The sequence below is a fragment of the Myotis brandtii genome, unplaced genomic scaffold (genome assembly GCF_000412655.1).
Source record: "Myotis brandtii unplaced genomic scaffold, ASM41265v1 scaffold115, whole genome shotgun sequence".
Classification (NCBI taxonomy): domain Eukaryota; kingdom Metazoa; phylum Chordata; class Mammalia; order Chiroptera; family Vespertilionidae; genus Myotis; species Myotis brandtii.
Window position 1 is genome coordinate 19801834 of NW_005353967.1, and position 15123 is coordinate 19816956.

General features: G+C 38.5%; 1 protein-coding gene across 1 annotated transcript in view; it reads left to right on the forward strand.

Annotated features, from left to right (window-relative positions):
• JMY (junction mediating and regulatory protein, p53 cofactor) overlaps window positions 1-15123 on the forward strand; it is a gene marked incomplete at its 5' end in the record, with an annotated part of 63441 nt that overhangs the window by 20842 nt on the left and 27476 nt on the right. Inside the window, 2 exons of the mRNA XM_005858164.2 lie at window positions 2510-2683; window positions 14431-14581. Coding sequence (XP_005858226.1) covers window positions 2510-2683; window positions 14431-14581 — 325 coding nt within the window. The remainder of the gene's footprint in view (window positions 1-2509; window positions 2684-14430; window positions 14582-15123) is intronic.

A 15123-nucleotide genomic window follows, 5' to 3' on the forward strand; every position in this document is an offset into this window, starting at 1 on the left:
CCACCTTCTCTCTGAGATTCCTCACTCTGTTCCATGCTTCCATGTCTCTGGATCCACTCCATTCATCAGTAACATTATTTTGTTACTTAGATTCCACATATGAGTGCAATCATGTGATACTTGTCTTTGATTGGCTTATTTCACTTAGCATGATACTTTCTAGGTCCCTCCATGCTGTCTCAAAGGGTAATAGAGTCTTCTTTTTTTACTGCTGCATAGTATTCCATGGTATAAATGTACCACAGCTTTTTTATCCACTCATCTACCAATGGGCACTTGGGCTGTATCCAGATCTTAGCTATTGCAAATTGTGCTGCTGTAAATATAGGGGTGCATACATTCTTTCTGATTTGTGCTTTGGGTTTCGTAGGATATATTCCTAGAAGTAGGATCACTGGGTCAAATGGCAGATCCATTTTTAATTTTTTGAGGAAACTCCATACTGTTTTCCATCATGGTCGCACCAGTCTGCATTCCCACCAGCAGTGTACTAGGGTTCCCTAGTGTTTCCTATCCTTTAAGACCCAACTCAAATCCTAGCTTTAGAACACCTTTTTCAACTGCTTTAGCTTACTCTGATACATTTTTTTCTCTAAACTTTTACTGTTATTTACAATCATTATTTTACTTTTATATCTGTTCTTTGTTTCTCTAGTTAGATTGTAGACCTCTTAAAGATAAAGTTGATCTTAGACATTTTGCATTCCCTACATGACCTCTCCTCTTGGATATCTAAAGAGCAATTTGGAGAGTGTCTCTGAATCTATAATCTTTACCTCTAAAAACTTATGTCTATTCTTGTGTTCTTTGTCTCAATGAATGCCAGAAACCTAATAGTAATCCTTAATTCCCTATATCCTAAATCCACTCTTTTACCAAATTCTGTTCTCACTTACTTTTGGCCACTCTATAGTACCTTTAGGTAGTTGTTTTATAATATTTTGCCCAAGTTTATAGTTATTGTCAGAGGGAGAGTTGGTTTAAGAGGACTATTAGGAACTACTCAGGAGATAGTAGAAGTGGAAGTTCTCCATGTTAGCCATGAAAGTTGGAATTATAATAGCCTTGAAACAGTAGAATAACTAATATTTATAAGGTACTTTTGTTATAAAAGCACTATAATGTAGATTATCCGATCTGCCATGATTATTACTGATATAGTAGGCAGAATACTAAGTGCCCTAGTACTGCTGCACTGTGGTCAAGAACCTGGGAAGGAAGTGAATCCCGAAGTATAAATTTAGCATAATATTGTGTATAACAAAATGTGATAGCTAACGCAAGAAGTTGAAGAAGGAAGGTAGTAGTGGAAACTAGGCATCAGAAAGAATAGCAGAATTTTGTGCCTGTAGGTAGATGACACTGTCACCAAGTAAATGGACTCTAAGAATAAATAAGTAAAATATTTTTTTTATTTTTGCCACATGGTTCTTTTAGAGGTCCTGTAAATTTCAGCTTATACTTCCTTGGACAGCCTTTTCTCTCTACTCTGTAAAGTAGGTCGCAGTTTATATAACACCAACTCCTGCCCTTTTTTTTTATGGGACCCATCATTTTATTGTGTTACTTTTATACTCTTAAAACATAATATTCTTCATAACATGTATTATTGTTTATAATGTTTTTATTTTATATATTTTTATTGATTTCAGGGAGGGAGAGAGAGATAAAAACATCAATGATGAGAGAGAATTATCAATCGGCTGCCTCCTGCATGCCCCACATGGGATCGAGCCCGCAACCCCGGGCATATGCCCTTACCGGGGGGAAGCAAATGACCTCCTGGGTCATAGGTCAACACTCAACCTCTGAGCCATGCAGGCTGGGCTGTAATGTTTTTATTTTTTCTTTCTCTTTTTCTTTCTTTCTTGTGTAATGTTTTTAAATGGAGCAGTACTGTGAATTCCATGAGGAAAGGGACCATGCTTTTGTATGCCCAGCTCCTAGCCCACTGCCTAATATGTTAGATCTCAGCCCATATTTATTGAGGAATGAATGAATGAATGAATGATACATAGATACATACATGAGCAATGAAGAAAGTTAAATTGAGTTCCAAATTGGGAGGAAGAAAGGAGTGGCAAGAAGATTTGGGGAAATTAGTAAAATAACATTGGCAAGAGTTGATAGCTATCTTGTAGATTAGCAATAAAATTTTTAAAAAATAAATATGGAGAAAGGTACTAGACCATGGAAAACTTTTTTAAAGCGTTAACTAGACAAATAAATAGTATGGAGTCCTAGAAAATACAGAGCACAGGAATAATATGGTGAAAACAGTTTGAAAAGGATAATTCAGGCAGCGTCTTGAATAATACACCTAAGGCATGGATATGAAGGATAAAAAGCAATTGGAGCTTTTTGTTCCCTCTTGCTTCTGTGTTTCAGGGTTCCCATGTCCTCATGATAGGGTGCAAAAGCAAATATTTATAGGCTGTTATAATCATTTCTTTCTTTTATATATATATATATTCGGATTTCTTTGTAGTAAAACTTTATTGTTCCACAGCTCTTGGATAAGCACAAGAATACAGAGAGCATGGTGGAGCTTCTGAACTTGTATCAGATGGAGGATGAAGCCTACAGCAGCCTTGCAGAAGCCACAACTGAACTCTATCAGTATTTACTACAGCCATTCCGAGACATGAGAGAACTTGCCATGCTACGAAGACAGCAGATCAAGGTATTTTTTTAAAACCTAAATAGTAGCCTGCCTGTTTCATAGTTCTCAACCTGGCTGGCCATGCATTTTAATTACTAGTGGAACTTCATAAAAATGTACATATCTGGTTCTTTGTTCACAAAGATTCTAGTTTGATAGGTTTGGGCTATGTAGAGCATCTCAAAAGACAATTCTACTGAGTAGCCAGGAGAGCAGCCTAGAAAGTAAATACAGTGAGAGATTCCCCTGCCCGCTTTCCTTTACATCTCTTTCTACTCCTGTCTCCCTTTTAATGTTTTGGGTACCAGGTAGTCCCAGACTTCTTTACCAGAAGTTGGGAACATTTGTTTTGGGAAGACCTTGTTTTGAAAGTTACAAGGATTTAATGGTAGAGCTTTCAAATTCATGATACCTAATTTTCATGTGTAAAGTATAACATTTTTTGAGGCAAATGTTTTAAGGATTGGGTTTTATAGCTGACCTCAAATAACTGTACTCTGTTTAATTCACATGGAAATGTTGCTGATCTAGGACATGAAAATTGTGTTTTTGCATAATGGTTTAAATTGGAACAAATTATATAAAAAATGTGTATTTGAGAAATTAGCAGTGGGCTCTCTCTGGAGCACATCCACGCCTTTCTTCCCTCTCAGGTGTGCATCTTTATTAGGCCCTGACCAGGTAGCTTAGTTGGTTAGAACGTCATCACCTCGTCCCAATAAACCAAGATTGCTGGTTCAATCCCTGGTCAGGGCACATGCAGGAAGCAATCAATAAATGCATAAATAAGTGGAACAACAAATCATTGTGTCTCTGTCTCTCTTTCTCTCTAAAATCAATTTTTAAAAAAAAGAGAAATTAGCAGTTACTCTGGGAACTTTATGATTGGGAGCAAAGATGAGTAGTATATTTGAAAAATTACGAAAAGGTGAATGAGGTATGTCTGTGTATTTTTCCCCCTTTACTAATGAATCAGAATATAGAGCAGCACAGAAATGAATCTCATACTCCTTTATTAATACTTTTGAAAAATATCGGGGTTGTCAGTCAGTTTATCATAAACTTGGTATTTTGGTTAAAATAGTGACTTGTAAATAATGTAGTAATTTGTAGGCACCAGAACATCCTCCAAATTTTTTAATGAAATAGAGATTTTTGTCATTTGAGAAATTGCCTGAAAGGCAGGAATGAACTGAATGACATGGAGGCCCCATATCAGAATCTATGTGCATTTTGCTTTCATATTAATTATATCAAGATTTGTATTGAGTATTGACATTAGCAAATTGATTGAACCTACTTGTCATGCTGTGTTATCCACTAGCATTACATTTTGTTTCATTTTTCCTGGAAAGCAGAATATAGATAAGGAGGAATAGACAAAAAAGTTTTTAAATTTGTAACTTTTTTAAAGGTAAATATGGTATTTTACTTTATTGCTGTTTTTGTGATATTGCTCCTAAATGCCCAATCAACTATGTATGACTCTTCTGTTCTTTTTACCCTTGTGAAGGTTTAGATAGAAGTATTAGATTTAGTTTGTGAGCTCATGCAGTTTGTCAGACAAGTGTGTTTAATGGTGTTGTTATATTTTATAAGCCTAGCTAAATTGATTTTTTAAAAAGAGAACCACATATCACTTTACTGAAAGTATAGCTATCACTAAAATTTCTACAGATTTTAAATGGCTAACAAGAGAATATGAACAAATTTCTGTCAATAAAGTCTACAACTTAGATGAAATGGAAACCTTTGAAAAATACAAACTATCAAAATGGATTCAAAGAGAAATATATAAGTTTTGATAGCCCTGTATTAACAAAGTTGAATTCATAACTTAAAACCTTCCCTCAAAGAAAACTTCCAATTCCAGATGACACCATTAGAGGATTTATCAAAGATTTAAGGAAGAAGTAATACCAGTTTTACACAAACTCTTTCAGAAAACAAAGTAGGGAACACTTTCCAACTTATTTTTTTGGCCAGCATTAATTATTCTGATACCAAAGCCAAATGACATTTACAGGAAAAAAAAAAACCCTACAGATTAACATCCATCATGAATGTAGATGCAGTATTCATTAACATAATATTAAAAATAGGATCTAGTAATTTATAAAAAGGATGATATGACATGTTTCGGTTTATCTCAGAAATAGTATAAGGTTGAGTTAACATTCAAAAATAAATAAATGTAACTCACCATATAATCAGAATAAAGGAAAAAAACAATGTTATTTCTACAGCTGCAGAAAATCATTTTAAAAATTTCATCATAAAAAGTCAACAGACTAGGACAGGGGTGGGCAAACTTTTTGACTCGAGGGCCATAATGGGTTCTTAAACTGGACCAGAGGGCCGGAACAACAGCATGGATGGAGTGTTTGTGTGAACTAATATAAATTCAAAGTAAACATCATTACATAAAAGGGTAAGGTCTTTTTTTTTTTTAATTTTATTCATTTCAAACGGGCCGGATCCGGCCCGCGGGCCGTAGTTTGCCCACGGCTGGACTAGGAGGAGAGGGGAACTTCTTCAGCCTGATTAATGGCATGTATGAAAAGTCTAACATCATACCTGACTTCTTTCCCTTAAGATTGGGAGCAAGGCAAGATTGTCTGTTCTCAACAGTTCAGTAAGGCAAGAGGAAAAAGGCATAAATTAGAAAAGCCAAAGTAAAGCTCTCCCTTCCTCTCTGTAAAAAATCAATAAAATATATTTTTAAAAAAAAAGGAAAGTTAGGTACGTTCCTTGACCAGGAATTGAACCCACAACCATCATACATGATGATGCTCCAACCAAATGAGCCACCTGGCCACGGCTATGCCACATTTTTTTTTAATATTTATTGTTGAGAGTATTACAGATGTCCCCCTTTTTTTCCCCTATTGCCCCCCTCCACCTGGTTCCTGCCCAACCCTAGGCCTTCACCATCCTATTGTCTGTGTCCATAGGTAATGCACATTTGCATTCTTACACTTCTTCCTCTCCTTAAAGAATACCCTTCAACATTTTATATAATACTGTTTTGGTGGTGATAAATTTCTTTCGTTTTTTCTTGTCTGTAAAGCTCTGTATCTGACCTTAAATTCTAAATGATAGCTTTGCTGGGTAGAGTAATCTTGGTTGTACATCCTTGCTATTCATCACTTTGAGTATTTCTTGCCACTCCCTTCTGGCCTGCAAAGTTTCTGTTGAGAAATCAGCTGATAGTCACATGGGTGATCCCTTGAGGTGATCCCTTGTTGCTTTTAAGATTCTCTGTCTCTAATTCTTGGCATTTTAATTATGATGTATCTTGATGTGGGCCTCTTTGGGTTCCTATTTTTTGGGACTCTCTGCACTTCTGGAATTGTAAGTCTATTTCTTTCACCAGGTAAGGGAAGTTTTCTGTCATTATTTCTTCAAATAGGTTTTTAGTATTTTGCTCTCTCTCTTCTCCTTCTGGCACCCCCATAATGTGATTGTTGGTATGCTTGAAGTTGTCCCAGAGGCTCCTTACACTATCTTCATATTTTTAGATTCTTTTTGCTTTTTGCTTTTCTGATTGGCTGTTTTTTGCTTCCTCATATTCCAAATCATTTATTTAATTCTCGGAATCCTCTACTGTTGAATCCCTTTATATAGCCACCAAATTTTGTGACCTTTCTCCTAGTGGATTTTGAATGTGTTCTTCTTCACCCCTTTCCTTCTCCAGGACCAAGTAAATCAATAAGTCCTTTGTGAAATAAAAAAGATACCTACTCACCCCCCACCCCAGCTGACAGATTAGAATGGAGCCCCCCTTTAGGCAGATGCAGCAGTACACATGGCTTGGCTAAGCATAGGCTAGCACACTGTGAACTACATAGTGCCACTACACATTAAGGTCCTTATCTCTTACCTGAGCTTTTTTTTGTTGTTTTGTTTTGTTTTGTTTCCTTGCCTTTAAATTTCACCTTTAAAAAAATGTATTATTTTACACTCTTTACTGAGAATATTATATCTAATATTAGCTTTGAGTATAAACATTTATGAATAGATGCTGCCAAAGCTAATCATTTCATTCTGTTAACAGTCACTTCAGATGACTCCTGGGCCTGGAAAGGTTGCATCATCATGTATGATGGTTGTGGATTCAATTCCTCGTACTGCTACATCAGTATATTCACAAATTTATCCTGAAATTTGTTTCACCTAAGAATTGGAGTTGTTTTTTTCTTTTCCACTCTCCTAACGATAGACAGGAATAACACTAATTTCTCATCTAAAACCTGGTATCTAAGCAAGTGGTGTGTTTATCATAAGTAATTCTGTGCCAAGAAATTTGTATTTATAAACGAATCTCACTGTCCTAGCTACCTAAACTGACACATTCTTTTTTCCATGCTAAAAACAGGCACTGTTTTCTTTCTAGTTCTGAAATTGAAAACAGAGGTGTCACCGTTTTTAGCACATGATCCAGATGACCAATGCTGTGCATCTTCAAATTTGCCAAGTTAGGAAATGAACTTAGTATCCTATCTTCGCTTAATGTCTTAGGTGCAGTTGTAATCACATTTTTTAACAGTTGGCTGAAACATTAGCTACTAAATTTCAGAAGTCAGTAAAAAACAACATTGAAAAGCGTAATATGTACATGAACAGTGAAGGTAAAGATAATCCAACAACAACGTGTAAATTATCTTCAAATAATTGTGACTGGATTTATTTTTTAACTTTTTCTCTTCAAAAAGCCATAATGCAGATTTTCTCAATTCCGTGTACAGTGTTTAATTGTGCAAGTGAAAATAATTTCCGCTAATAATCTGAGTTAAGATTTTTGAATTTGGAACACTGCTTGTTCTGTTTATTAAATTTCTGTTCCATAGTTGTGTCTGTTGGAAAATCAAACCGGATACTTCAGCAGAGGGACTTAAATATAAAGAGTTGTTAATTAGGTATAAAGTTGTTAATCAGATCATTAAGAAGGTAAGAATGTAACTCTGTAAGATACAGAGTTAACAATTGCCAAAACAGCCACCACTCTTAGGTTTGGGGGGTATAAAGGAAAGATGTACTTTATTAATAATCAGCGAAGAGGATGGGCCGGGTCCTGGTGAAACTAGTCTCTGAGGAAGAGGACATCGCTCACCTAGTGCTGGTGTTTGAGCTGCACTAGTGGAGAGACCCTGCTCTCTGGGGATAGTGCACTGGTGGGCTGGTGCTGGTTTGTCTTTCGGAGGTGGGGCTGGGGGTTGGGGGCACACAATGAAGGTGGTTTTGCAAAGGTGGGAAAGCTGGGAACTGGATTCTGTTAACTGCTTCAGGAAAAAACTGCAGATGCTGGGTTGAAGAAGCGAGGCTGGGATGATGCTCACAGGAACAGCAAACAGTAAAGTCAAGTGATGCAGATGGGAAGAAGCAAATCTCTTTTACCTCCTCCAACCCTGAAATCTCCTCCCACCCTACCTATTGACAAAGCCTAAATGTGGTTTGCAGAGCTTGAACCCTAGCATCACAGGGCAGAAGGTGGAACTTGGAGCTAACAGACAAGCCATTTGCATACATTTCAGATTTTCAAAGTTAGGGAAAACATCTAGTAACCTAGCTTATGGTCTTAGGTAAAATAAACTTCCAAGTTCTTTAAAGGGTACAAAGTTTAATCAATCAGGTCTTTGAAAAGGATTTCTATTCAAAATGTGCCGAGTAAGAGTTTAAAATTTTGGCTGCAGTGTTCAATTTATTAAATTACTATTCCATACTTGCAAATTCTAATATTATATTTTTTAACTTGAGTGCTTTAAAATCAGAAGTAATCACAACAAAAAGCAGAAACCTTGATGGTTTTGTAATAGAAAACAAGTCTTCTAGAACCCTTAAATCTAAGCTGTAGTCTAAATATGCCACTTACTGCTAAGAATCCCACAGAGGTTTTCTGTTTCCTGTCAAATTAAGTACAAATTCCTCAGCCTGACATTTAAAGGCCTCATGGTGATCACAACCTCCTTTTCTGGTCCTATCTCCCATTACCTTTATCTATTTTACCTAAACCCCTGCCAGGGTAGACTGCTATCTATCTCTTATCATACAAAAATCTTTCCTGCCTCTAGGCTTTTGCTCAGGTTAATTCTTGCTTCTAGCATGCCTTTTGAAGGAGGTTCTCTTTCTCCATCTGTGCCTGTCAAAATCCTATCCCTCAACGTCCAAAACTTCTGCAGTTATGAACCTCAGTAAGTTCTATTTTTTTGTAGTGATTTTTTTCTCTTTATTTTTCCCCCCATTATCATTTATCCCCCCTATACCCTCCTTTACCTCACCCTGTTCCCTATAAATAGCTAAGTTCCTCTCACCAAACCTTTCATTTTTCTTAAAGATCTTAAAACACCTTTATTCCTTTTTACACAGAGACACTGTTTGCCATCTATAATATCTGGCCAAAATGCTACTTACTCATTATTCCCTTTAGAAAGTTTGCCCAGACTTTGCACTCCAAACTCTACAGCTGGTGCTTCCCATGGTATCTTAAGCATACTCTATCATGGCATTTTTCATACTCTACTAGAGGCCCGGTGCACGAAATTTGTGAACTCGGGGGGGCGGGGGAGGTCACTCAACCCAGCCTGCGCCCTCTTGCAGTCCAGGAGCCTTCAGGGGATATCCAACTGACAGCTTAGGCCTAAGCTGTCAGTTGAACATCCTTAGCGCTGCCGCGGAGTCAGGAGAGGCTCCCGCCACCGCAGCTGCCCTTGCCAGCTGTGAGCCTGGCTTCTGGCTGGGCGGCGCTCCCCTTGTGGGAGCTCACTGACCACCAGGGGGCAGCTCCTGCATTGAGTGTCAGCCCCCTGGTGGTCAGTGCGTGTTATAGCGACTAGTTGTTCTGCCCTTTGGTTGATATGCATATTAGCCTTTTATTATATAGTATAGAGACCTGGTGCACGGGTGGGGGCTGGCTGGTTTGCCCTGAAGGGTGTCCCGGATCAGGGTGGGGGTCCCCCTTGGGTGCCTGGCCAGTCTGGGTGAGGGGCTGATGACTGTTTTCAGGCTGGCCACACCCTCTTTAGGGTGGGGGGTCCCCACTGGGGTGCCTGGCCAGTCTGGGTGAGGGGCTGATGACTGTTTTCAGGCTGGCCACACCCTCTTTAGGGTGGGGGGTCCCCACTGGGGTGCCTGGCCAGTCTGGGTGAGGGGCTGATGACTGTTTTCAGGCTGGCCACACCCTCTTTAGGGTGGGGGGTCCCCACTGGGGTGCCTGGCCAGTCTGGGTGAGGGGCTGATGACTGTTTTCAGGCTGGCCACACCCTCTTTAGGGTGGGGGGTCCCCACTGGGGTGCCTGGCCAGTCTGGGTGAGGGGCTGATGACTGTTTTCAGGCTGGCCACACCCTCTTTAGGGTGGGGGGTCCCCACTGGGGTGCCTGGCCAGTCTGGGTGAGGGGCTGATGACTGTTTTCAGGCTGGCCACACCCTCTTTAGGGTGGGGGGTCCCCACTGGGGTGCCTGGCCAGTCTGGGTGAGGGGCTGATGACTGTTTTCAGGCTGGCCACACCCTCTTTAGGGTGGGGGGTCCCCACTGGGGTGCCTGGCCAGTCTGGGTGAGGGGCTGATGACTGTTTTCAGGCTGGCCACACCCTCTTTAGGGTGGGGGGTCCCCACTGGGGTGCCTGGCCAGTCTGGGTGAGGGGCTGAGGGCCATTTTCAGGCTGGCTAAGCGCCCTGGTGTCGGAAGCTCCCAGCCTCTCCCTTTTTTCTTTTCTTTTTTTTAATTCTGGGATTTATTTACCTTCTATAATTGAAACTTTGTTGCCTTCAGTGGAGCTCAGAGCCGGCCGGGAAGCTTGGCTTCCTCCATCACTGGAGCAACCAAGCCTCCTGCTCGCTTCAGCTCCGTGGCTGCCGGCTGCCATCTTGGTTGGGTTAATTTGCATATAGTCGCTCTGATTGGCTGGTGGGCGTGGCTTAAGGCGTAGCGAAGGTATGGTCAATTTGCATGTTTGTCTTTTATTAGATTAGATTGTAATTCTTTATTTGGGTATTTATGTCCTCCACTAGGCTGAATAGCTTGTGATCTCTGGTACCTACAATACTGGCACTGAGCAAATATTTACATGATTGTTTTGAGTGAATAATTGAGACCTTTGTCAAAGGTCTCACAGCAGAGCTAGTCTCCTCATTTCAAACCAGATTTCTTCATCACAGATATCTCTCTTCCCACCCTCAATTAGATTGTAAGTTTCTTGGGAGGAGAATATACATGTTACTCATATGTTTCCTCTAAAGCACCTACTAGTACAGTAGTCTCTGCATTCAAATTATGTAATTGAGATGATTTCCAAATATTAGCCATGGGAAAATCTAAAAGGAAAAAAAAAATCAACCATAGCCAATAGTAGCATCATTTAAGTTTGACTCCTGTAGTTTGAAACTGGAGATACAGTAATCATTTGAGAATTTAAAAAAAAATCTAGTCTAGATGAGTATGGAATTGGATATCAAGAATCCAAGCTGCTGCTACTGGCTTAATTGTCTTTGCATGGTACTATTTTTATAGTCTCAGAAATGGAGTTTACATAATTCTGTTTCCAAATTAATAAGGAAGACATTTATGTTCTGATCCATATCTCCACTTCCTCTCCCCCACACACTGGAAAAAAGAGGTAAGTCTCATAATTTTGGGGCCTTATATATGAAAACATGAGCTTATTGTTTGCTTGACTAGAAACAGGAAACCTCTGGGATAGTGTGTCTTCAGCCTGTCTAGTTGGTATGATTTGTGAACCCAAGAAAAGATAAAAGCATTTTTTCTTGTTCATGCTTAAAAATATATGTATAATAAAGAAGATTTGGAAAGTGCAGATTTTAAACAGGAAGAAAAATATTACCAATAATTTGCTCCCAAAAGATGACAATAATAATATACTTTACATATTTTGTCTTTTTTTTCCTGGGTATTCTTTTATGTAATTGAAATTACATCTCTGCACAATATTGCAGTGAACACTCTGGTTATTATTCTTGGAAGGTATTGTCTTAAATACCTTCAAAAAGTATGGTATCATAAAATACTTTCCAAAAAATGTTTTAATCATTGTATAGTTCCACTAGCAGTATATAAGTGTGTGTCTTTTTCACCATTACCACCTGTTTAGTCTCATCAGTTTTTAAAAAATCTATTTTTATTGATTTCAGAGAGGAAGGGAGAGGGAGGGAGATAGATAGAAACATCAATGATGCGAATCATTGATTGGCCGCCTTCTAGGGATCAAGCCTGCAACCCAGGCATGTGCCCTTGACTGGAATCAAACCCAGGACCCTTCAGTCCACAGGCCGATGCTCTAGCCATTGAACCAAACCAGCTAGGGCCTGTTTAGTCTCATTTTTAATATTTATTTAATGAATCTTTCTAAGTGGTTATCATCCTGCCATCTAAAAGCAGCTATTTGTGTCGTGTCTTCTCCCCTTCCTGCATCAACTTATTCTTATCTGGGCTCTTTCTTCACAAGGGAAAACAGAGATCATGGAACAGGAGTTCCCTTCATCCTTTTTTTTACCAAACCCCAAACCTACCTTTCTTTGTGCCATGAAGGAATTCTTTGTCTTTTTGCCAAAAGCAAATCCCTACACCAGTACTCTGATCCTGTCCCTTCTTATCTTTCAAGGGCCTTCCCACTCTTGTTAGCCCCATCTCTTTCCTGCATCTATAGGTTCTGCTTGATACTTCTTTTCATTGCTCAAACCGCTCCATGATCTTCATTAAAATAAAACAAAAAGCAAAGGGCCTCACCTTAAGCCTTATTGTTTTTTAGCCCCACCATATTTTCCTCAATTCACATATCTTTCAAAAGAATATTTATTGTTACATGTGTCCACATTACTCTTCGTATTAAAAACATGTTTGGAAGTGAACCAATAATTCAGCTGAGATCTGATGATGTGATGTGAGTTAATGGGCAAAGGGAGTTTGCTTATTTCCCAGACCTGTTGTTGGCTAAGGTCAGTGATCTTGATGCTGTTAAGTCTGGATACTAGTTATCATCCTACTTGATCCCTAAATAGTGTGTGACAGCATCGATTTCTCCTCCTTTGAATCTTGCTCCTTATGTAATTCCACACTTTTATGGGTGTACCCCCTACCTCTGGCTTGGTTTCTGTATGCACTTTTTCACCCAACCTGAGTGCCGGAATGAACTTAGGGCTCAGCCATGAGCCTTTCCCTTGTGACTTCCTTAGGTAGCCTCATTTATTCTCATGGCTTTAAATGTCTTCTGTGTGTCAAGGTGACCCAGATTTATATCTCTGGCCATGACCTTTGCAAAGTCAAATCTAAAATACGCAAAACGAAATCCTCTGTCTTCTTCCTTTTGAAATAAGCTATCCCTCCCTTCACTGTTTACTTTTTAAGGAAATGCCAGTTGCACATACACATTTCCCCCCAGTAATCTTGGATTATTCTTGACCCTTCCCTCTTCTCTGGCATTGTCCTTCTTAACACTGCTAATAAATTGTTCACTGTGTGCTGGGCACACTATTCCTCTATCTGGAAGACTCCTCATTTGCTTAAGGAGCAAGTATATTATAGCTAACAGTAAATGTTACCTTCCATTGGGTGTTAAATTTCCAGGTGATTAAAATTTTATTTTGGTTTTAGACTTTTAATTTCTATTTATTGCACAATTTAGAGAATATGTCCTGTACAGTTTCTACTTTTGAAACTTATTATCAATTTTTATACCAAGGCTTGTAACACTTGATAACTTTTTAAAAAGTATCCCAGGAGTGTATCAACATTTTTCTGTATATTTTATTTTCACGTTCTTCATGGTTTTAACTTCTCATTTCATTTTTAACAGTTTTTTCTCAAGATATGATAAAGTAGGATGGAATGTGTATAAAGAGTTCATTGATATTCTTGCTGGATTGCACCCTTCTTCCATGTTAAACTTACCTATGTGGTGATTTTATATACCTTAATATTAATATTGTCATTTCAGTTAATTTTATTTTAGCATTCACCTGGTATATCCATATCCATCATTTGATTTTCAACTTTCCTTAGTGTTTTTGTTTCAGTCATGACTCTCGTAAATAATACAAAGCTAAATTTTTATTTTTTTCCAGAGCCCTTCAGTAGGTAGATGGGTTGGTTTTTATGTATTATCAGTCTTAAAATATTGAGTTTTTATTTTACTTATCATTTATTAAATAAGTATTTTATTGGCACAAATAACTCTTAACCTCACTGAAAATATAATTATCACAAAGGAGGAAATAAATTTCTCATGATCTCAGCACCCCAAAATAACCAGTTACAACAGTGTGCTAAATGCCTTTTGTTTATATATGGAGGAAGAAAGGATGAAAAAGAAGATAGAGAAGGATGAAGGGAGAACAAATTTTATGTCAGGATCTTCAACAGTGTTAATTTTCTTGTGTTATGAATTAATAGCTAGCACTCTAAAGCAGGGAAAAACAAGTATTCTTTGTTTTAGAATCAAGCACAGTGCCTGATGTAAGCATTCAGTAAATGCTTAAGAAGTGAATAAAAGAAAGAAAAGAACTTTGTAAAAATGTTTTATTTTATTGATTTTAGAGAGAGGAAGGGAGAGGGTTAGAGAGATAGAAACTTCAGTGATGAGAGAGAATCATCTATTGGCTGCCTCCTGCATGCCTCTTACTGGGGATTGAGCCCACAACCTGGGCATGTATCCTGACCTAGAATCGAACCAGTGACCTCTTGGTTAATGGAGCGACATCTACCCACTGAGCAACACCGGATGGGCAGAACTTAATTTTTCTTGTTCTCTCTCTAAAGATTTCCATGGAGAATGATTATCTGGGTCCCCGAAGAATTGAAAGTTTACAAAAAGAAGATGCTGATTGGCAGCGGAAAGCTCACATGGCTGTGCTCTCTATTCAGGATCTTACTGTCAAATATTTTGAAATAACAGCTAAAGCTCAAAAAGGTGAGTTTCTCAGTGAAGTTATCCTTGTTTAATTTTGAAAACAAGTGGTTTAAATATTTTATGTTCACATTAACTATGTTGAAAAGTATATGAAAATCACTAATAGTCGTAACAATTAGGAAGGAAGATCACTATTAACAAAGTTATATCCAAAGTCTTTTCTAGATATATTAGTAATGGGATATTGATATAGTATAATTCAGTTCTGACACTAAGCATTCACAATTACAGACCCCACAATTTAAAGGCACAGCGGTGAGTCTCCAACAAGACTATCCTCATCTCGGGCACTATTCCCTCATTTGGGGGGGCGGGGGTCCTCAGGCCATCTGCTCTTCTAACCAACTTGCTACCAATTTGGGGATTCCCATAGCTTTTTTAGGTTCAGTAATTCACTACAATGACTCAAGAACTCAGGAAAGCACATTCTTAGAACTTATAAATGATACAAATCAGGACAAGCCAAATGAGACATAGGGCAAACTCTGTGAAGGTTCATGTCTTTCAACTTCCTTCCATAGGTGGCCATAGAAGTTCTTCAG